The sequence below is a fragment of the Leptidea sinapis genome, chromosome 33, assembly GCF_905404315.1.
Source record: "Leptidea sinapis chromosome 33, ilLepSina1.1, whole genome shotgun sequence".
NCBI classification, from domain to species: domain Eukaryota; kingdom Metazoa; phylum Arthropoda; class Insecta; order Lepidoptera; family Pieridae; genus Leptidea; species Leptidea sinapis.
In genome coordinates, this window is record NC_066297.1 from 8,404,196 (window position 1) to 8,426,098 (window position 21,903).

The 21,903-nt window shown below is 35.8% G+C and overlaps 1 protein-coding gene across 1 annotated transcript; it reads right to left on the reverse strand.

The window, feature by feature from the left end:
• Window positions 1–283: 283 nt before the first annotated feature.
• On the reverse strand, window positions 284–20,987 carry LOC126974623 (mucin-12-like). Its single transcript, XM_050822129.1, has 16 exons — window positions 20,970–20,987; window positions 14,811–14,960; window positions 13,454–13,546; window positions 12,436–12,645; window positions 11,317–11,490; window positions 10,172–10,210; window positions 9,454–9,540; window positions 8,764–8,871; window positions 7,875–8,054; window positions 6,597–6,701; window positions 5,097–5,804; window positions 4,848–4,916; window positions 3,977–4,747; window positions 3,821–3,898; window positions 3,678–3,737; window positions 284–3,579 (listed from the first exon to the last, which is right to left on the reverse strand). Exons 1-16 carry the CDS (start codon window positions 20,985–20,987, stop codon window positions 733–735), a joined length of 5,697 nt encoding a protein of 1,898 aa, XP_050678086.1. The 3' UTR covers window positions 284–732.
• Between the last annotated feature and the right edge of the window lie 916 nt (window positions 20,988–21,903).

Here is a 21,903-nt window from a genome sequence, read left to right on the forward strand (position 1 = left end):
CCTTCGGATTCCCGTCTGTTTTCCGAACAAAAAATGTGCAAATATTTGAGAACAATGACGAAGTTATGGCTATTTTGAAGGCCTATTTTAACACCCGGATAATAGGCATCTTGTTGAAAAACAGCAGATTTTGTGGCTGCAGGCTGATCGATTCGTTGGACTTTAAGGGATTTATTATAGATGGGTTGTTGTATATTAGTAATATGAACTATCAATTTCCAGATGCCAAAGTATTATTAAGTTTCAAAATTTTCATTGTAGCCACATAAGTAAAAATATTCACTTTTAAAATATACAGAAATATTTATTTACAAAATATATAATGCACATTGACGTACAATAATCAACTAGCCCCACAATTACGCTCAATAATTGTCTGAAACAAACTCTGCTTACGCGTCGATCAGGCAGAGATTTTGTTTAATTGTGCGCTTTGAATATAACGCCACGCAAAGACTTCTCTGTCGCACATTTCGCACCCATAATAAATGAGCTTCTTATGAACGTATACGATAGACTTTGAACATTAATGCCGCGAATTAAGGTGTTAATTTGAATGAATGTTTTAATGTTATCTGTCAAAGTTTCAAAGACATTTTTGACGACCTTTTAATATGCGATTGGGAGTTTAGTTGTTTATAGTACGTCAATGATTATGCAGCATAATGTACATGACAGCACCATGGAAATAAAAACTAATTAATCAATCTACTAAGATCAAGAAATGTTTGACTATCTCTTTGTATCTGGTTTAGGTGTAGTAGACTTTTCCTCTGGTTTCGCTGTGGTTGCTTTATCACCTGGTGCAACTGTGGTTGAATCTTCTGGCTTAGTTGTTGTAGATTGGTCATTTGGCATAGATGTGGTTGACTTGTCATCTGACCTAGCTGTGGTAGACTTTACCTCTGGCTTAATTGTAGTAGACTCATCCTCTAGTTTAGCTTTTGTTGACTTGTCCTCTGGCGTCGATGTGGTCGATTTGGCTTCTGGCTTAGCTGTAGTAGACTTGTTTTCCGGTTTTTCTGTGGTATTTTTGTCTTCTGGCTTAGCTGTTGTAGTCTTGTCTTCTGACGTAGATGTTGGTGATTTGTCATTTGGCCTAGCTGTGGTAGACGTTTTCTTTGGCTTAATTGTAGTAGACACGTCCTCTAATTTAGATGTTGTTGACTTGTTCTCTGGCGTCGATGTGGTCGATTTTTCTTCTGGCTTAGCTGTGGTAGTCTTGTCTTCCGGCTTAGCTGTAGTAGACTTTTTTTCCGGTTTTTCTGTGGTACTTTTGTCTTCTGGCTTAGCTGTTGTAGTCTTGTCTTCTGGCTTATCTGTAGTAGACTTGTTTTCCAGTTTTTCTGTGGTACTTTTGTCTTCTGGCTTAGATTTTGTAGTCTTGTCTTCTGGCTTAGATGTGGATGATTTGTCATCTGGCCTAGGTGTGGTAGACGTTTTCTCTGGCTTCATTGTAGTAGACTCGTCCTCTAGTTTAGCTGTTGTTGACTTGTTCTCTGGCGTCGATGTGGTCGATTTGTCTTCTGGCTTAGCTGTGGTACTCTTGTCTTCTGGCTTAGCTGTAGTAGACTTGTTTTCCGGTTTTTTTGTGGTACTTTTGTCTTCTGGCTTAGCTGTTGTAGTCTTGTCTTCTGGCTTAGCTGTAGTAGACTTGTTTTCCGGTTTTTCTGTGGTACTTTTGTCTTCTGGCTTAGATTTTGTAGTCTTATCTTCTGGCTTAGATGTGGTTGATTTGTGATCTGGCCTAGGTGTGGTAGACGTTTTCTCTGGCTTCATTGTAGTAGACTCGTCCTCTAGTTTAGCTGTTGTTGACTTGTTATCTGGCGTCGATGTGGTCGATTTGTCTTCTGGCTTAGCTGTGGTACTCTTGTCTTCTGGCTTAGCTGTAGTAGACTTGTTTTCCGGTTTTCTTGTGGTACTTTTGTCTTCTGGCTTAGCTGTTGTAGTCTTGTCTTCTGGCTTAGCTGTAGTAGACTTGTTTTCCGGTTTTTCTGTGGTACTTTTGTCTTCTGGCTTAGATTTTGTAGTCTTGTCTTCTGGCTTAGATGTGGTTGATTTGTCATCTGGCCTAGGTGTGGTAGACGTTTTCTCTGGCTTCATTGTAGTAGACTCGTCCTCTAGTTTAGCTGTTGTTGACTTGTTCTCTGGCGTCGATGTGGTCGATTTGTTATCTGGGTTAGCTGTAGTAGACTTCTTTTCCGGTTTTTCTATGGTACTTTTGTCCTCTGGTATAGCTGTTGTAGTCTTGTCTTCTGGCTTAGATGTGGTTGATTTGTCATCTGGCCTAGCTGTGTTAGATGTTTTCTCTGGCTTCATTGTAGTAGACTCGTCCTCTAGTTTAGCTGTTGTTGACTTGTTCTCTGGCGTCGATGTGGTCGATTTGTCGTCTGGCTTAGCTGTAGTAGACTTCTTTTCCGGTTTTTCTGTGGTACTTTTGTCCTCTGGCATAGCAGTTGTAATCTTGTCTTCTGGCTTAGATGTGGTTGATTTGTTATCTGGCCTAGCTTTGTTAGATGTTTTCTCTGGCTTATTTGTAGTAGACTCGTCCTCTAGTTTAGCTGTTGTTGACTTGTCTTCTGGCCTAGCTGTGGTAGTGGTTTTCTCTGGCTTAATTTTATTAGACTCGTCCTCTAGATTAGCTGTTGTTGACTTGTTCTCTGGCGTCGATGTGGTCGATTCATCTTCTGGGTTTGCTGTAGTAGACTTCTTTTCCGGTTTTTCTGTGGTACTTTTGCCCTCTGGCATAGCTGTAGTAGACCTACTCTCTGGGTTAGCTGTCGTTGACTTGTCGTCTGGCTTCGATGTGATCGATTTGTCTTGTGGCTTAGCTGTAGTAGACTTGTTTTCCGGTTTTTTTGTGGTACTTTTGTCTTCTGGCTTAGCTGTTGTAGTCTTGTCTTCTGGCTTAGCTGTAGTAGACTTGTTTTCCGGTTTTTCTGTGGTACTTTTGTCTTCTGGCTTAGATTTTGTAGCCTTGTCTTCTGGCTTAGATGTGGTTGATTTGTCATCTGGCCTAGGTGTGGTAGACGTTTTCTCTGGCTTCATTGTAGTAGACTCGTCCTCTAGTTTAGCTGTTGTTGACTTGTTCTCTGGCGTCGATGTGGTCGATTTGTCATCTGGCTTAGCTGTAGTAGACTTCTTTTCCGGTTTTTCTGTGGTACTTTTGTCCTCTGGCATAGCTGTAGTATACCTACTCTCTGGGTTAGCTGTCGTTGATTTGTCGTCTGTATTTGTTATGCTAGACTTATTATATGGCTTATCAGTGATAGACATGTCTTGCGGCTCATCTGTTGTAGTGCTAGTTGAAGCTTCTGTTGTTGTTTTACCTTCTGGTCTAGGTGTGGTGGTATGATATGCACTAGATAGGTTAGATGTACTGTCTGATGTAGTTGATGGTATTGAACGTTTGTCTATAATTTTTGAAATTTCCTTCTCATTTGTAATTTTATCCGCAGACACATCTGATGTTGGAGTGTTTTGGTCGGCAGCTGTACTTTCATTCAAGTTGTTTTGTAAAGCTTCAGTTATATTACGTATTTGTATTGCTACTTCTTCTTTTACAAGTTCATCTACGTGCTGGAAATACAAAAAAAATAGTTTTTTTTAAATAAAATAAAACATGATTTTAAATATTTTTTATCAAACTGTTCTTTCATTTAAAAAGTAAGTAATACCTCTTTTAATACTTCTAAATAAGCCGTGGTCCAGTTTGAAAGCCAGTTCCAAAACACCTTCTGAAAATGTATGAATTCTTCGTTAATAATGTATATTTTGATATATTCAAGTATTTGTTTCGGAATAGTGCTACAAGTGTTACCTTTTTTAATAACTTATTCAATTCCAATTTAATTTTTTCATCGTCATTGCTTTTCTTATTGTGTTTTTTATCTTTTTCCTGTAAAAATACAAATTGTTTTTCAAATAATGAAAAAATATATCCAAATTAACTTAGAATATCCATAATAGTACCTACCAGTGATTTTGCTTTTGTTGATTTGTTTGATGCATTCAATTCAGATTCATCGTTATTTACAATTGAAATTTTGGGATTATCGTGTGAATCTATATTATTTTGCACTTCGGTAGTTGTTTGAACATCACTACTTTTTTCTGGTGTGCTAACTGTACTATTATTAGATATATCAGATTTATTGGTCGTCTTTTTTATTTGTGGTTTAGTTGAACTGACGATAAATAGCGTTGTAGTTTCTATTTCTGGTTTTAGTGATGTACTTAAAATTATTTCTGGTACAGTTTTAGGCGTAGTAGATGATTTCAGGTTAGTAGAGCTTTTCTTAATATTTTCAGTCGTCGTTGTGGCTGTATTGGTTACAGGTTCAGGTTCAGTAGAAACATTTTTCGTACTTGTTTCATCATTTGGTATCGTTTTGCTCTTTGAATTTATTGTTGCATTCGTAATACTTTCTGTTATTGCAGTTGGACCTATGTTAGGTTCTGTGACGGTAGTGATATGGCCAATTGTAGACTCAGTGTTGATAACATTGACTATCTTATTTGGTATGCTTGTACCGGTCATTTTATTTGTTGATGCTTCACTAACACTTGCTGTAGTTGTGATTGGTTGGTTACTCGGTTCTTGAATAGTAACACGAATCGTAGATTCAGTAGTGGCTTCTGCGTGATTGTAAGGTTTTGTTGTATCGACTTTTGCAATCGGTGTTGTTTGACCGCTAATAAGTGATAACTCTGTAGTTTCAAAAGTATTTGGGGAAGTAGGTTTTCTCTGTGAATATTAAAAAATATTACAAATAATCATAGCTCAAAATATGCTTTTTAATTAAAAGCAGTTAAATTCAGAAATTTATTTTATTTAATTTTCTTACCTTATGATCCACAAAATTTTTTTCTTGACTGCCAACATTGTAAGAAAATTCATCCTTTGGGTCTAAATCCTGTAAAATACGAGGTGCTGCTGTATACCAATTATTTATAACACGTCTACAAGTTACTTTTACTATTAATAAAAATTTTGAACAGCTTGAGGACGTCACGGGTCTGGAGGAGCTAAAGATATTTATTTTTAATATAGACTATATTAATTTTCTTTAATTAAAAGTAAAACATTTACTTACATCCCAGACATGGCCGTGGTCTCCATTAAGGTGCATTCCGTAAGCGTCAGGTAAATCAGTTTGCTCTAAATTTAATTGTCCAGTACGTAATTGTGATTTCGCAGTTGTTTCACTTGCTTCTTCATTTTGCGAAGTTTTCGGTGTTGTTGACAGTACTTTATAACGCCGTTTTGACTTTGACCGTTTGTTTAATATTTTGTTTTTCAATAATTTTGTCGATTTAAATTTCGCCTCACTGTGTGACAATGAGGAAATAAGTGATGATAATTCTTTTGGCTGAATTGGCTTAAAGTTTGGAAGTTTTTTGATGATATTATCAAACGATTTTTCCATTTTTGCTTTTAAATCTTCGTTTGAATTATTACTTTCTTCTGATATTTCAGGTAAAGGGTCCACATTAGATGGTTGTTTATTCTTTATTACCAAATCAGGGGATTCACTTGATAATCCAGAGTGGTTTAAGTTTTCATTCGGTACTTCATGAGAAGGCAAAGTATTTGAATCTATATGTGGTTTTGGATTCGTTGGAATTGGAAATAAACTTTCCTTGTTGTCATTGTCAAGTTTATTGTTTGATTTTAATTTAATTAATGCCTTTGTGAATGGGAGTTCTTCTTCATTAGGTCTTGGTTCTGGTAGTATTGGAGCTGGTGGAACTTCCTCTTCATCGGGTCTTGGCTCTAGAATTTTTGGTGCTGGAGGTATTTCCTAAAATTGTAACATTAATTAATACATTTTGTGTAAGACCGTTTGACGGACACAGGGATCGATTCATGGTAGGTGATTACTTTTCTGCATTTTTTTAGAGATTTTTGTAAACGGAGGCCAATTGCGACACGATCACGTGATATTGAACTTGATACAAAAATCTGATGGGGATCTTATAGGCTATCACATTTTTCACAGGAATATACCAACATAACTGATGCTACTGCTGCATCTACGAGAGATCCTCAAGCGACATTTGGACTAGCCAATCTATTCAATATTGATAATACGACATTGCGTGGTATCAAAGAAATGTTGAAGGTTGTGACGGGTCTGCGTTTGCTCCACATATCACTGCCTGTTCAATCTTTAAATACCTTTAACCCACCGCTCCGAGAGTATGTAAGCTACCAGGGGTCCCTTACCTCACCACCTTGTACAGAAGCTGTTCTGTGGGTGGTAAGAGCTCGTGCCTTGACGATCACGAGGAAAGCCCTGAATTCAATACAAGGACTACGCGATGAAAAATTCCGTAGATCCTTTTTCCGAGAGACTCAACCACTCAACGACAGAAATATATTTTATTTATTTTCATTTTAGGGTTGCAAGATGATTCATATTATTTTAAAATAAGGTGATCTAAATCAAAGCAAATAGAAAATACGGCCATTAAAACCTAATATTTTACTTACTTTATTACTACTACTATACTTATCATAAAATTTGCCTAGTAATTAGGACGTACATAACAATTCCATTCTCACGATTTTTCGTTAATTAAGGAATACTTACTATTTCTTTACTGTCGTGAGAAGACGCTTCACCATGTTGTGACTCAGATTTTGAGGTGACTTTTATTGCAGCGTTGGTTACATATTGGCTTGGTGTTGCAATGTTCTGAAATTATATAATAGATTTCATTATAACGTTTTAAAAAAGTTTTTATCTGATTTGTTCGTTACATTATTACTTAATTATAATATAATTTTTACTCGACTAATTGGAGTTAGTAAGTCTTTTGTGGGACGATGTATATGCTTTTACAATAAGATCCCAGAACATCTTCAAAACAAAAGTAATACGTTATTCAAAAGAATTGTTAAAAAAACGTTTGTGTGGTAAAGGTTACTATAACATAAATGCCTTACTTAATGATACCACAGATTTGGAGTGGAGCGACCGCCCTCAGGCTATTAAATAATAAGTTTAATTGTACAAAATTACTTTGTAAACATATTTTTTTGATGTAAAACGAAAGCTCGCTGAGTTTGTTGCGCCAAGTCTTCTCAGGTCAGGTCGCATTAGTTTTGGAATGGGTGATAGTTTTTGAGCTTCAATAAGTGATGTCACATCTTATTTTGAATAAAAATATTTGAATTTGAATTCAAACATAACAATCCATCTATATTTACAATAGTATGATTACATTAAACTAAAAGTATCATTACGGGGAAGTTTGTAAGAATATTGGTAGCATTTCCGCGGCTGAGCCGTTGACGGAAATAGGTGCCAGCGCTTGGGTTTCCAGTAGCCATACTGAGGCGCGTAGATAGTAGTTTGTACATCCTCCGCCTCTTTGGGCTCCACGGGCCAAGTGTCTTGACGCTAAACGGCACAAAGGTGTATGACTCACGGAGACCGACATATTTATGACATTTGCTGTCTTTGGTAGTCGAAACAGCAGCACCAGCACCAACTGAAGTAACTAGGACATGAGTAGGAGCTTGAGTACCGGCGTAAATCGCGTCCCACACCACCGCCCATCTTCGTGCCCAAGCCACCACAATGATACCATAAGAACGGCTGCCACCGCGGTAGGTAATACCATTTGTCTCTAAAACAGCTGGTATTTTAAGAGCAGCAAATGCACTGCGGATGACATCATTAATGCTGGCGTAGCGACTAATACGGCCTGCTGATTTTAGGCAGAATAGCTCGTGACCCCAAAGAGCATCGACTTGCACACCACATCGGCATTGATATGAAATTATTGTAGTAGTCTGCACCCGTAGTAGCCTATGCCATGTTTGGGGCAACTTAATGTGTGTGAACGTGCGTAAGGAAACTCACATTCCAAACAATTCCCTGATCTCCTTTTAAATCCATTCCATATGTTTTAGGTTTGCTTGAATATGTATTTGGTAAGTTACTAAACATATCGTCAAATCGCTCAATCAGTTCATTATTCTCTTCGCGTGTGTTGCCTGGCTGAATATTATGATGTCTTGGCTTATTATTTTGGTTTATATCCTGAAACATGACAGTGCAGAGATGTTTTATTTTATGTAACTCTGATCCTAAACTAGAATGTAAACCAGCCAGTGCGATACCCAACAATAGCATACTTATACATAAAGTACCTACTTACAAAAATATAAATATCATAATTGAAGAGCAGAACATGAAAAGTTATAAAGTGTACGAAACGAAGGAATGTGAAATACGGCTCGAAGGACCAAACAGTTATGTGAAGACCACTGACGGCTGAATAATACACATAAGCCACAATTTAGTGGACTTCTTAGAGGACTGTGTGTAGTGCACCGCTGACGACACTTATCTGGTCCTTGTTTGTAGTCCAAATGGTTCAAGCGGTTTTCCTCGTTCCACCATTCGTTTCACGATGCGATTGCTTGCGAGTGGTGTGGGTTCACTTGAAAACTCTGCGTAATGGACGCGTAGGCAGAGTTTTGCTTCAGTAAACTTGAGCATAATTGTGAGTGTTTATTGTACGTCAATGGTAACAGGACATAATGTTTAGATTTTATAATCCCGGCGTAATGCTTTCGAACCTTTCAGTACACAGCAGTACCTACGTGTTCTTTACAAAATAATGGCCAGCAAAGTTAGATCTTATGTCTTAGTGAATAAAGTTAAAGTTCAGTTGAAACGAAATACATGCTAGAACGATTGATGGCCGAGAGTTTTCGAAAAAGTATTGAATCCCAATAATACTTACGTGGGACAGTGTTTCTCCGTTATATTCATTCGATGATTTTGTATCGTAGGAAGTAGTATCTGCTATGCTGTTTTCATTAAGATCATTCGCATTTTGATTCTTAAAATACTGAAAACGCACGATGGAATAAAAAATATTTTAAATACTATTAAACGGCCAATACTCTATAATATATTTAACATACAAGTTAATAACTGCGGCATCGCCTGTGTTAATTGATAATTTGACCAGTGGGAGGCTCCGGCAACGGCGTATTTTTCTGCCGTGAAGCAGTAATGTGTAAGCATTATTGTGTTTCGGTCTGAAGGGCGCCGTAGCTAGTGAAATTACTGGGCAAATGAGACATAACATCTTATGTCTCAAAGTGACGAGTGCAATTGTAGTGCCGCTCAGAATTTTTGGGTTTTTTACCAATCCTAAGCGGCACTGCATTGTAATGGGCAGGGCGTATCATAATTGATACGCCCGGTAATCCAACAGCTGAACGTCTTGCTCGTCTCATCTCTTATTTATATAAATAAAAACCAGGATGTTGGTACGTGACTAAATTCACGATAGTATTTATCCCCGTTAGTGCTAAGTATAATATATTATACTATATAATGTCTTATGGACTATAAGCTATGAAAAGATAAGGTCTCCGTGATACCTTGTAAATAGTGATAAAGTTTTCTAATAATGAGAACATACCGGTGATTTTTCATAAACACTCCTTAAATATCCGGGTAGGGTGTCAACATCGAAGTCTGGCAGTGTAGGCGCTGGAGGTATGTCCGGCTGAAAACACGAGTCGGATAATTAATTCTCGATTAATCGAGAGTTCTTTGAATTACAACTGTGGACATGTCTATAGCGTTGTCCTGATAGAAGATGATAACTCGACCATCGCACGAATGAGCGAAGCAATTATCGTACGATCGTCAAATATATTGATTTAGAATAGGTGTCGTTATAGGCGATCACGCAATGCATTCGCGCGACTAAAACGTTTCAAAATCTGCTCATGCGAACGCGCGGTCAAACCTATTAATGATGAATATAAGTCAGAACTGAGGTTCGCGCGATAATCGCGTATAATATTAAGCTATGAAGGCCAAATCCTAAGATCATTAATTATACGTCTAGATAGACTATGACAGCTGTGAAAACGTCGAAATAATAGAATTTAGAACTAACCTCTATTTTGAGTAATTCACTAACACAAAGTGTCATACAAATCGCGAGTGTAAGACGTAGCTTGAACACTAAACTTATATTCCTGGCCTTTTTTTATCGGTTGTTTAACAGCAAGAGACTCTATCTAGGCGTATAAATTATCCAAGGCCAAATCATATATATATTAATCTTCGAAAATATCGCCTATAAAATATTATTTGAAAACATAATATTTAATTTAAATTTGACTCACCGTGCTATTGGTATCTCTTTTTCGTCTTGTTAATGATTTCTGTAAGAAAGATAAGAGGAATTAAAGTTACTATTAAAAGTGTTTAATTGTGTTCCTATTTTATATATCATTTACACTTAATTATGGTGAGTATTTTTTAAGCATTCATGTCGTACTGCCATGGCAACACTGCGCCTGTATTTTTTTTTAATTAATAACAGGTTGCATTCAGACGGTTCGATTTAATAACCAACCAAACCAACACTTATAGTCAAAGTCAAAGTCAAATAAACTTTATTCAATGAGGCTTAAACTAAGCGCTTTTGAATCGTCACTGCAAATATTTATGTTAAATTACTGAATTACAAGAACATGCAAGAAACTGAACTGCCACTCTTTTCAATCAAATAGAGTATTTTACGATGGCTGTAATGTACATGATAAATTACTTTGTAAGGTGCTGCATCCAATATATTAGTCGTGCTTAAATAATAAAAATTATTTCATAAAAGGTAATAAAGAAAGAATATGAGAATATGATATGAATATATGAAAGATTTAAAAAGTGAATAAATATGAAAATGCTCGGAATTAAAGAAATGTAACAATTTTGTTTTCCTTTGAAGATGGGTAATCTTCATCGTCGTTGAGAAATCAAATTGAAAGAATAGTTTAAAATTAAAATGAATAACAAATCAAAATTTTTATATCTTTCTAACTTTTTCTTAACTACAGTTGTTAACTATCTATCAGATTATTTATAGAGCTAACTCACGTGCAAACTACAATGATGACCAGAGAGAAATAGATCAAGAAAATAGTCATACCAGAAAGCTTTAAATTGATTAACAGACTGAATGATACTTCATTTAATAAAAAAAGGATTCCTTTTGTTTGTTTTAAGTTTATGTTATACAAAAGTTTAGCTCTTTTATTTATCGATTGAGGCAGTACGAAGTCTGCCGGGTCAGCTAATTTAGAATAAAAATATTTGAAGTTGTACTAGCATTGAATGACGTTCATCAACTTAGTTGAAGGTATAAAAGTGAAAGTTTCTAAACCTTTTTAGAAATAATTAAATGTCGCATACAACATGATGAAGGTAAAGTACAAAAAAAAAGAAACTTTAACATTTTCACCAGATGATCTATCGTAAGTTCAAATACCTTATCAGCAGAATTGTCAGTACTTTTCTTCTTCATTTCTTCATCTGGTTTTGTTTCTCCACCTTTGTCTGAGTTCTCTGATGTACCATTTCGAGTCAAAATATTATTATTATTAGAATATAGCACTTCATTTGATTTTGCAGTTTCTATTTCTACGGTAGCTGGATGTGTTTCCTGAAAATAAAAAAAATATTTTGTATCTTCATAATTTTAACATAATAAGTGATATTTTCTAGAAATGCTTAGATTAATAAATAGAAATATACAGCATTAGTTTCGTGTTTTTTTGAAGATCCCTCAAATGGTTGAATTATAAATTTAAAACTAAGATGCAAAAGTAATGATTGAGCTCATAATAAGAAGTCATGACCACGTAAAAGAAAGATGCTATGCAAAATAATATCGATACACTGAAGAAATCAAATTAAGTTAGTTAACATAGAAATTTATAAGATTTTGTTAGCGATTAGCTTAAAAAAAGATTTGCTATATATAATTTTATATTTATTTAGACCAGCGTTTGTTTTCAAACCAGCAAACATGCTTAGTTGGGACCATTTGTAACGTGTAGTATAAATGTTCCAGTATTTTTTTGTTTGTGTCTTTCATAAGTTTATCTTAAGTCTTTGCATTTATATATACCTACTATATGCTAAAATTAAAAACAATTTTCTTTCTTTCTTTCAAAAGATTTATATTTTGAATCGTATTAATAGCCTCTGAAAGTACGGCATGTTTATCAACTGTATTGTAAAATAATTATCGACTGGTAGAGACAGAAACAGCATGATCAAAGAAATAATTAGGTCTTTGTTCAAGATTACAATGCTATATTCAAACAATAAACATGCGATCAATTATTACCTCTTCAAAATATAAGCGTAGTAGGAGAATAAAGTATATATTTATTTGTAGAATTTAATATATCTTAATTGTATACCTTTACATAGATTACAATTAAAATGATGAAGCAATATTATTTCAAGGAGTTGCAATGAGTTTCGTGGTTATTCTTTTAATATTTCGGTAAACGTCTTAGGAAAGAGTTTTGACATATATAAGTTTCATTTTGCGACCTAAACGAATAAAACAATTTTGATTTGAATCTATGATACCAACCTCGTTAGGTTTATTGGAGTCAGTTTCTTTCTTCGCTTCTTGTTCGTTAACATTTTCCTTTTTACCCGAACTGTCAATACTGTGATTCTCTTCAATCTGATTGTCTGAGTTGTCATTGTTTGTAATAGGTCTATTCGTAATAGATTTCTCATTTGTATCTTGCTTATTGTCTTTAGGAGTTCTATCTTCTACAGAAACTGGGTGAGTTTCCTGAGAAGTACAAGATTTTATGATGTGTTAATGTAAAAATATATTTCTTAGACAATGTTTACTTGACACTAAACTATATAATAACTTTTTTGTATGTATTGCTACATTAAAGTTATTGCAAGAAATTTTAGTAGTTGTAAAATAACAATAGAATTGAATTTATTTCTCCTTTTCAAATTGAATCACTGAATTTTTGTTGGCAATACAGTTGTTATACATCATTATTTTTAGGGAAGTCAGCCTTGCGAAACTCTCTAAGATAAAAATGGTTCACTAGATTGTATGAAACGTGCAGTAATTGATAGATTGACAGATGAGGACGATAATCTTGTAAATAACGAAGATAGCAGAAATCCACTACGTTTTAGGCAACTGTTCGCTTTCAAACTTAGCCGGATTATACTTCGTGGCAATCGCGATACTGCAATTACTACTATTTCAAACTTATGTCAAATCACTGCACGTTTCATACTTAACTAAATTTTAATTTTTACTTAGGCAGTCCCGCCTCTTATTACGCAGTATTTATATCCTCTTTGAGGCAAATAGTCGCTTTTTAAGATGTAAACAATGTAACCATTATAATGTAAATTTTCAGACTCAAACCTGTTAGACGTGACATTGACAACTGACACACTAACCACAATAGGTATAGACCCCAATAATATATCGAAAGGTCTTGATAAATCGTTGAGTTTGGGTTTCTAGGTTCAAGCATTTCCCATAGAATTACGTTTATCACTAGAACGTGCCATCAATGGCAAGAGATGGGCTATGGTCACTAGTAACTACATAAAAGTATGCTTACCTCTGGTCCCCAATCCAAGAACTGATAGCCTTGTCCATTTGTAAAGGGACGAACGGATTCATCAAAATCTGGTGCTTCATCCGGAGTTGTACCCTGAAATATTGAACTGTTGATGAGCTGTTTTTATCATACGCCTTGCCGATCAGGATTCTGAGGAACGCAAAATTCTGATCGGGATTGCGATTATGCTTGACAACACATACACCAGGAGTCCCAATAGCTCAATAATTTGACGAGCTAAGTGATAAGTACGTCGAGCGTCTAAAAGCCCTAGACTCTGTGTTTCCAGATTGTGCTGCGGTGATCATCTTACATCAGGTGACAATATGCTGATTTGTTCTCTCTTGCATAAAAATGTGATCGCTAATGCCCATAGCAGAGGAATCATAACAGCGTATTACTTTTACACGTTTTTTTTTATCAATTTATACGATAGTAGACTCTAGCGTCTATTGAAGCTAACATGGCTGCATACTTATTTCGTCTCGTTGCGTCAAAAGTAGAGTGTATACCAGTGGGAGGCTTTTGCATAGGATGCCGGCTAGATTATGGGTACCACAACGGCGCCTTTCTCTGCCGTGAAGTTTCGGTCTGAAGGGCGCCGTAGCTAGTGAAATTACTTGGCAAATGAGACTTACTTTACTTCTTGTTTTAAGGAAACGTGTGCAATTGTAGTGCCACTCTGAAGTTTTGGGTGTTTCAAGAATCCTGAGCGGCACTGCATTGTAATGGGCAGGATCCCCATGACGATCGGTCCTGCGCTACCCTTATCCAACGTATTCCGGTGATTTTGACCAGACCTTCGGTCCATCTTGTGGAGGGCCTACCAACACTGCGACTTCCGTTACGTGGTCGCCATTCGAAGACTTTTTTCCAGCGGCCAACTGTCCGTCGAATTATGTGCCCTGCCCAATACTACTTCAGTTTCGAAATCACTATTGTCGGTGACTTTGGTTCTCCTACAGATCTCCTAATTTCTGATTTGATTCCACAAATCCTCTCCGAGCATAACCCTCTCCATTTCCCTCTGAGCGACCATGAGCTTTCTCATCAGGCCAACACTTAGCGACCACGTCTGCGTAATGTAAGTCATCAAGAATAAAAAATGCTTAAGAACCTTACAATCTAAACAAAACGTACGACTAAGCTGTGGAATGAGCTTCCTTGTGCGGTGTTTCCAGGACGATATGACATGGGTACCTTCAAAAAAAGCGCGTACACTTTTCTAAAGAGCCGGCAACCCTCTCGTGATTCTTGTGATGTTGCAAGAGTCATAATCAGGTGATCCGTACGCTCGTTTCTCCTGTCCTCCATTAAAAAAAACAATGTTGTTGAAAATATGTGAACAAAATTAAACCTTGGGACGTTCCTTCTCTTTGTACGGCCTTTCAATAACTCTGTAATATACAATCTCTCTTATTACTGGCTCTTTTGGCTTCGGGTTGATGAACTCCAACTCATCACCAGGAAGTTCTTTGACTTCATAAATTTCTTCTGTGTTATTTATCTGAAATAAATAAAGTTTACTTAGATCTCTATGTGGTTACAAATGTTATTGTAGTTAAGTATGAAACTGTATATAACTCCAAACTCTCTTTGCCATTATTAACTGGTACGTAGATTTTTAAAATAATAAATCAATATTTTTAAATTAATTTAATTATCCTAGTTTGTTAATTTATCTTAGTAAAATATTAAAAGTAAATAATTGGTAAGTGTTGCCAAATAACAAAACGGTTGTGTGGTAAAGGTTACTTTAACATAAATTACTTTCATAATGATACCACAGATTGGGAATGGAGCGACGATAGTTACCACACAAACGTTTTTTAACAATTCTTTTGAATTTCGTAATATATTTTTTTCGAACATTTTCTGGGATCTTTTTGTAAAAGCATGTACAACGCCCCACAAAAGACTTACTAACTCGACTGAGCCGAGTAGTAGGCATTATAAGATTATGTTTGTATCTGGTGTTAACATTATGGTTGTGACAGTTTGTAGCAAATTGACTTATATGCCTATGAACATACATTTTGTCATCAAGAATATATTGAGAAGCAACAGTTAAGATTTCTTTATTTTTTTTCTGTCAATGACCTTGTCATCGGTCATTTACAAGTATCTATACAAAGTTTCAAGCCAATCCAATAATTCTAAGTTGGTAAAAACCCTTTACATAGATATTTCAATCAAGTCATATCATAATCAAGCTAATATAAAAAGAAAATATAAGATTTACTTACTCTTAGCTTAGCCAGAGAGTGTTGTGTTGTCCAATGCACTTCTAACATTAAAAGCGCTAAAATGATCTGAAAACAGAAAATAACCTGTCAAGAGCGAGTGGTGTTCTAACTCGAAGGGTTCCTTACCATAGAATACTTATGGCTTATGAGAGTTTCGGAAAAGGTTGAGCTTTAATGAGAGGAAGTGGCATGAAACTAATTGCCGCTCTTTTAAATCAATCTCTATATCACAGCTTCATTATAACGCAAATTATTTTATTTACAATCTATGTAAATTAATTTAAAATAAAACCAAGAGATATTGAGTTATAGTGCATCGATCGACATCCAGTGAACATAAATAATCTGAACATCTAAAATCTAAACATAAAAAAATGTTTTGATTTACAAGAGCGACATCTCAAGTCAAATTCCTGATATCCAAATATTGGGGTTGAGCAAGTTATCAACTGTAAAGTAGATCCTGTAGATGAAGCCACAACATGAGAGCTGAACAAAGCATACAAGATTTTATAAACGATACGTCACTCGAACGGTTGGCTCAGTTGGAAAGAGCGCTCGCACGGAACGTGAGAGGTGCGAGTTCGAGTCCTGCATCGTTCATTAAACTTTTTTTTCAGTTTTATTTGTGTAAAAGTAATAGGAATATTATATCAACATTATAAAAGTGTATAATATCTTTACATACTATGAAAAGAAGTCCGCTTCAGCTGTCTGTTCGTTTAGGTCTTTTAAGCTATTATTTTGTTAATTTTAATTTCCAATTAAAATATTAATTTATGAATTGTTAGTCACAGTTTAATGTACCAATAGCAACAGTCAAAAATGTAGGTAACTCATATATAATGCAAGTATTTTGACTTTACAAACACACACCTCAATTGTATTTATTTAATCTACCAGTGACAATTACATTAATACAAGTATTAATACCGTATTCATTCTAAAGTTAGTTAATGTAGTTTACAAATATTTATATAGTGCTAGCTGACCCAGCAAACGTTGTATTGCCGATATTAAAATCGCGATACAAAAGTCACTCATCTACGAAAATTTGAAGTTGTATGTATACAACTTCAAATTTTCACTCATAGAGAGGCGTTGGCGGTGAGTTTGGACATAGCGAAGGCCTTCGATCGGGTGTGGCATAAAGCGCTTATAGCGAAACTGTCAACCTATGGGCTTCCCGAGAAGTTGTGCAAATGGGTCACGAGCTTCTTGGCCGATCGGAGCATCAAGGTTGTTATCAACGATGCATGCTCCGACTTAAAAACCATAAACGCTGGTATCCCGCAAGGCTGCATGCTATCCCCTACACTGTTTCTTCTACATATCAATGATATGCTGCAAATCAGCAGTATTCATTGCTATGCAGATGAAAGCACAGGGTAAGCTTCATACACCGGCCGTGCCAACATATCCCGGGATAGCGTCGACGAGAACGGAAGAAACACAAATAGATATTATGTATTTGCAAAGTCTCGAGACTATGCTTTTTGTTTCGGAAAAATGTGGCTGTGACAAACGGATGGACAGACAGACAGACACGACGTATCTATGAGACCTTTTGCCATTTGGCTACGGAACCCTAAAAACATATTAACTTATTACCGAAAAATTTGTATAATGGAATAATTCTAGGTCGCAGGTGGTTCGATAAATCAAAATTAGTTAATTATATCTTGGTATTTTTACAATATTACTAATATAAACTTTATATTGATAGACATAGTTAATAAGATAACTTTCGAAGGAAATGAATAAAATGATTTTGATTTTAAATACATACAAAAACTTACTTTTAAGCAACACATGATTCAACCCACTCACAAAACCAACAAAACAAAGCTAAATTAACAATCATCCACTCATATTTATTAGGTCTTAATCGTTTTATTATCAACTCATCTCACACGGTAAGCGATCTTTTATCAACCGTTATTTTAATGACTATCATATTACTTTCCCTGATAGATAAAAGGGGGATGCCCATCAGCCATTACCAACTTCGGCTACGAGTGCACGAACAGAAAAGTATATGAATACAATATGAACTACAAATGAGATAATAGGAAATTGGCTTAAAAAAAATATACTTTTCATAATATCACTGCTTGTTATCGAATTGCAAATACATTTGAGCGGAATAAGCCGCAACAATTACGCGGTTAGTTCCATATTTACAATTCAAAAAGTCGACAGAAATTGTCATAATTTGACAATTAATTTTAAATATTATAATATACATATATTATTACATATTATCTATGAATAGTTCAGATAAGCAAATCGTTTTATTTTCCTCATATTCGAAATGAAAAGTAGAGTGTTTAACACGGGTAAAAAAATCAATTCCTACTCGGACTATAGCCGGACTATAACCTCGGGAATTGATTCTTTCGACCCTCGGTTAACAATCTACTATTTCTTATCTTACGCTTTATTTTGGGGGTCAAACATTATAACTACATCGCTATATACATAATTTTTTTTGATATTTTAAATATATATTTATTAAAGAAGAAAAAATGTGAAGTTTTTTTTAGGTAAAAGTAAATTACTGGGCGTTTGATAGCCTAAAATAGGCAACCTTTAAATCAAAAATTGGCAATTTTATTGACTTATTAAAGAAAAATAGCACTGCTCGTGGCGGTGTCGTAGCGCGGGTCTTTACCTTCAATAAGATGTGTGCGAGGGAAGAGATTGCTAGTCCATGCATCATCCTCGTAAATGGCACCACAAGTGCCTTTTGAGTTTTTTTTTTATGATTGATCACTTATTTTTCTTTTTCTTAACTAACACAAGTAAGTCAATAGTCAATACGTTTGAGTTCTTTTGGTTTCACTTTACATACATTGTATTTGTATATAATATAAATTGCTGAATCTGTTAAGATAGATTTAAAATAGTGGCAATGAGATTCTTGCCACTTCTTCTTATTACAGCTCAACTTTGCCGAAATTGTTCATAAGTGTCATTTTGACGTAAGTGAATAAATGCTTTTTCTTTCTCTCTTTCAAAAGATGCCATATCATCGTACAAGACTACGAAGACTGAAATACTTTGTTGAAAGTAACTTAATAAATAGACTCATAATCACATCAAACATTGTCTGAAGCAAAACTCTGCCTAGTGCCTACGCATCTGTAAAGCAGAGTTTTCGTTCAGTTGTGTTTCGACTGCGCTTTGAATACAACGCCACGCAATGACAAAGTTTTCGGTGAAAAACTGTCCAAAGAACAGCATATCATAACTAAAGGATGGAGTATCTTATTTCCGGTAAGTGCTCCATTAAATTAACAAAATTATGTAACTAATTTGACGTTTCTAACCATTTTGTTAAATAATTATATTTCAATTGCTAAGACAAAATGTTCTTGCCTCGTGTTCGCGTCCGAACTTGTAATGAGCGTTTAAAATAGACTTTGAACATTACTGCGATGGATTAAGGTGTTAATTTGAATGAATGTTTTAACACAACATACAGTCGTACAGTGACAGTGGTTAGTGGCAACGTAAACACGGCGTCCTCACAGAAAAATTAATAATAAATAGGTATCCCTAAAATAACACAGTTAAAACTACTTATCGGGTTGCATTAGTGGAATTTCTATGCAAGGAATTTATTATTGTTCACGTTGAGTGAAGTTTAAAGTGAAAATTAGCATCAAATTCGTGTTCTGTTGTTGTCGACTAAGACAAACTTTTCTAAAAAAATAATCTAAAAGTGTGTGAAAGTTGATACTGGAAGTGCATTTTGTTTAAGGATCCACAGTTGTAATCTATCTTTTCATTACCAAAACGAGAATTTGTGTTCGAACAGTACCGTGTAAAAATTGTGTACGTGACTTGCAATAAATCATTCTTGCTTTAAATACCTATCTAACTTTGTTATCAAAACTGAAAGATTTATACATAACATTCGCCGGTCTCACTAAAGTTGCTGTGGCTCAATCGATCTCCACTAGGTTTGGGGTTGTGTGAGAGGCGAGATCGATCCTGCGTAGAACGGCCGCATTTTTTTTCTCTATTTTTTATTTTTTTATTTATTTGTTTGAATATTATAAAGTACACAAATAAGTTTGGATTGTGGCAAATGTTCTAAAAATATTTCCGATAAAGAAGTTATTAAATGTATATCTTGTCTCACGTTGCTGCATTTCTTCTGCGCTGATTTATCAGAGTCTGATTTTAAAAGAATGCTTCCTATAAATAAAAAAAGTGGAAGTGCTCGATATGTAAGATTAAATAGATTGCTGCACCTGCCTTATCCATGTCGCCTAAATAAGGCTTAGCATCCTCATTAAACGTTGATACAGAGATCCTGACCAAATACATCGATTCAAAACTCGCAGACCTGAGGCAGCAGTGGCGAGACGACCTAAACGCGGCCATTTCGGAGGTGACGCGAAAGCTTAGTGACGATATACTCGCCCTTGAATCGCGTATGAGTCTATTTGAAGACAGACTTTCGCAAGCGGAAGATCGGATGGCCAGTGTTGAATCCTCGCCCACCAATTTGTTAGAGGAGAATGCCACACTACGCACTCAGCTGGAAACGTTGACCTCAAAATTTGACGATCTGGATCAAGCCTCAAGGAGTTGTAACGTTGAAATACAAAATATACCGGAAAAGAAAGGTGAAAATCTCGTTCAACTTTCGGTGGCGATTGGCAAATTGTTATGTGTCGATCTGAAAGATAGCGACATAAGGAGCATTCACCGCATTGCTCCCCGATTGGCAACGGACCGGCCAAAAAACATCATATTACAGCTGACAGCTCGACGACAGCGAGATGAGCTGATTGCTGCAGCGCGGGCGCGGCGATCGCTGTCGTCTGAACAACGTGGTGGCATGAAAAGTAAACTCGACGAATTAAGACATAATATTGCATTAAGCAGCTATGATATTATTGTATTGGTGGAGACCTGGTTGTTAGAGTCTTATTTTGATGGAGAGGTCTGCACGGGCAATTATTCAACATTTAGGCGTGATAGTAATCTTTCAATATCCGGTAAAAAGGGGGGCGGTGGGATCTTAGTACTAGTTAAGAACTCTATTAAGGCCATAAGGTTACGTGAATTTGAAGCACTAGATTTAGAGGAAATATATATTCATTTGCCTTCCTTGTCAGATCTCTTGATAAACGCATGCTATTTTCCTCCTTCTACTCCCTCCACAGCATATAGCTCGTATTTTCATAAACTTCATGATATTTATTCCATTGCGCGTTTTAATAACTATTTAATTACCGGTGATTTTAACTTACCTCAGCTTTACTGGACATCCGGTCCTGACGCCCTGTTAGAATCTGCTATTACAGAACAGTCAAAAATTCTTCTGTACACTATGTCATACATGAACTTAGAACAATCTAATTATATATTTAATGAAAACGAAAGGATTTTGGACCTAGTCCTGACCACTCTTCAAAATTCTACCGAATCCTCTGTTGATCCCTTGCTGAACGTTGTTCCCCATCACCCGGCCTTGGAAATATTTTGCCATATACAGAAATTAAATCCAATGCCCCATATTCGTACTCGCAAAAGAAATTTCTTTAAGGCAGACTATCAAACTATAAATACTGTAGTCAAACAGGTTGAATGGAAGTCACTCTTAACACCACTGCCATGCGATGAGGCTGTAGGTGTGTTTTACACGGAAATAAACAATATCGTTGATACATACGTGCCCTTGATGAAGCCTAAATCACATAAATACCCCATTTGGTTCAGTAGAGGGTTAATACGCACTGTCAGACGAAAAAAAAAGCTGTGGGGTCGTTGGAAAACCTATAAAAATCCTCGTGATTATCAAGAGTTTTCTCTGTTAAGAGCGCGAGTGAAAATGCTTCTTAAGATATGTCATAATCGGTATATTGAATGTGTTGAATATTCCCTAAAAAGCAACATTAAACATTTTTGGAAATATACTTCCTCGCTAAAGCAATCTAACTCAGGGTATCCACATATCATGAAGTACGGAAATACTTTGTCTAGTGACCCAAACGCCATTGTTGAAATGTTTTCGCAGTACTTTCAATCAGTTTTCGAGCCTTCAGCAAACGAGGTTCTCTCTGATTCCAGTGCTGTTGGTGAGAGTATCGTCAATGACTCGCATGTTCTAATTAGTCACGTATGCATCTCCCAGGCGGAAATAAGCAGAGAACTGCGTACACTCGACCGCAATAAAGGCCCTGG

Bases quoted from the DNA above. Each gene is read 5' to 3' on its own strand.
- LOC126974623 (XM_050822129.1), bottom strand. The intron at 13,547-14,810 runs GTTTAATTTTGT...TCAATATTTCAG, and splicing joins AAGAGAAGGAACGTCCCAAG to GGTACAACTCCGGATGAAGC. The intron at 4,748-4,847 runs GTAAGAAAATTA...TAATATTCACAG, and splicing joins AAAATTTTGTGGATCATAAG to AGAAAACCTACTTCCCCAAA.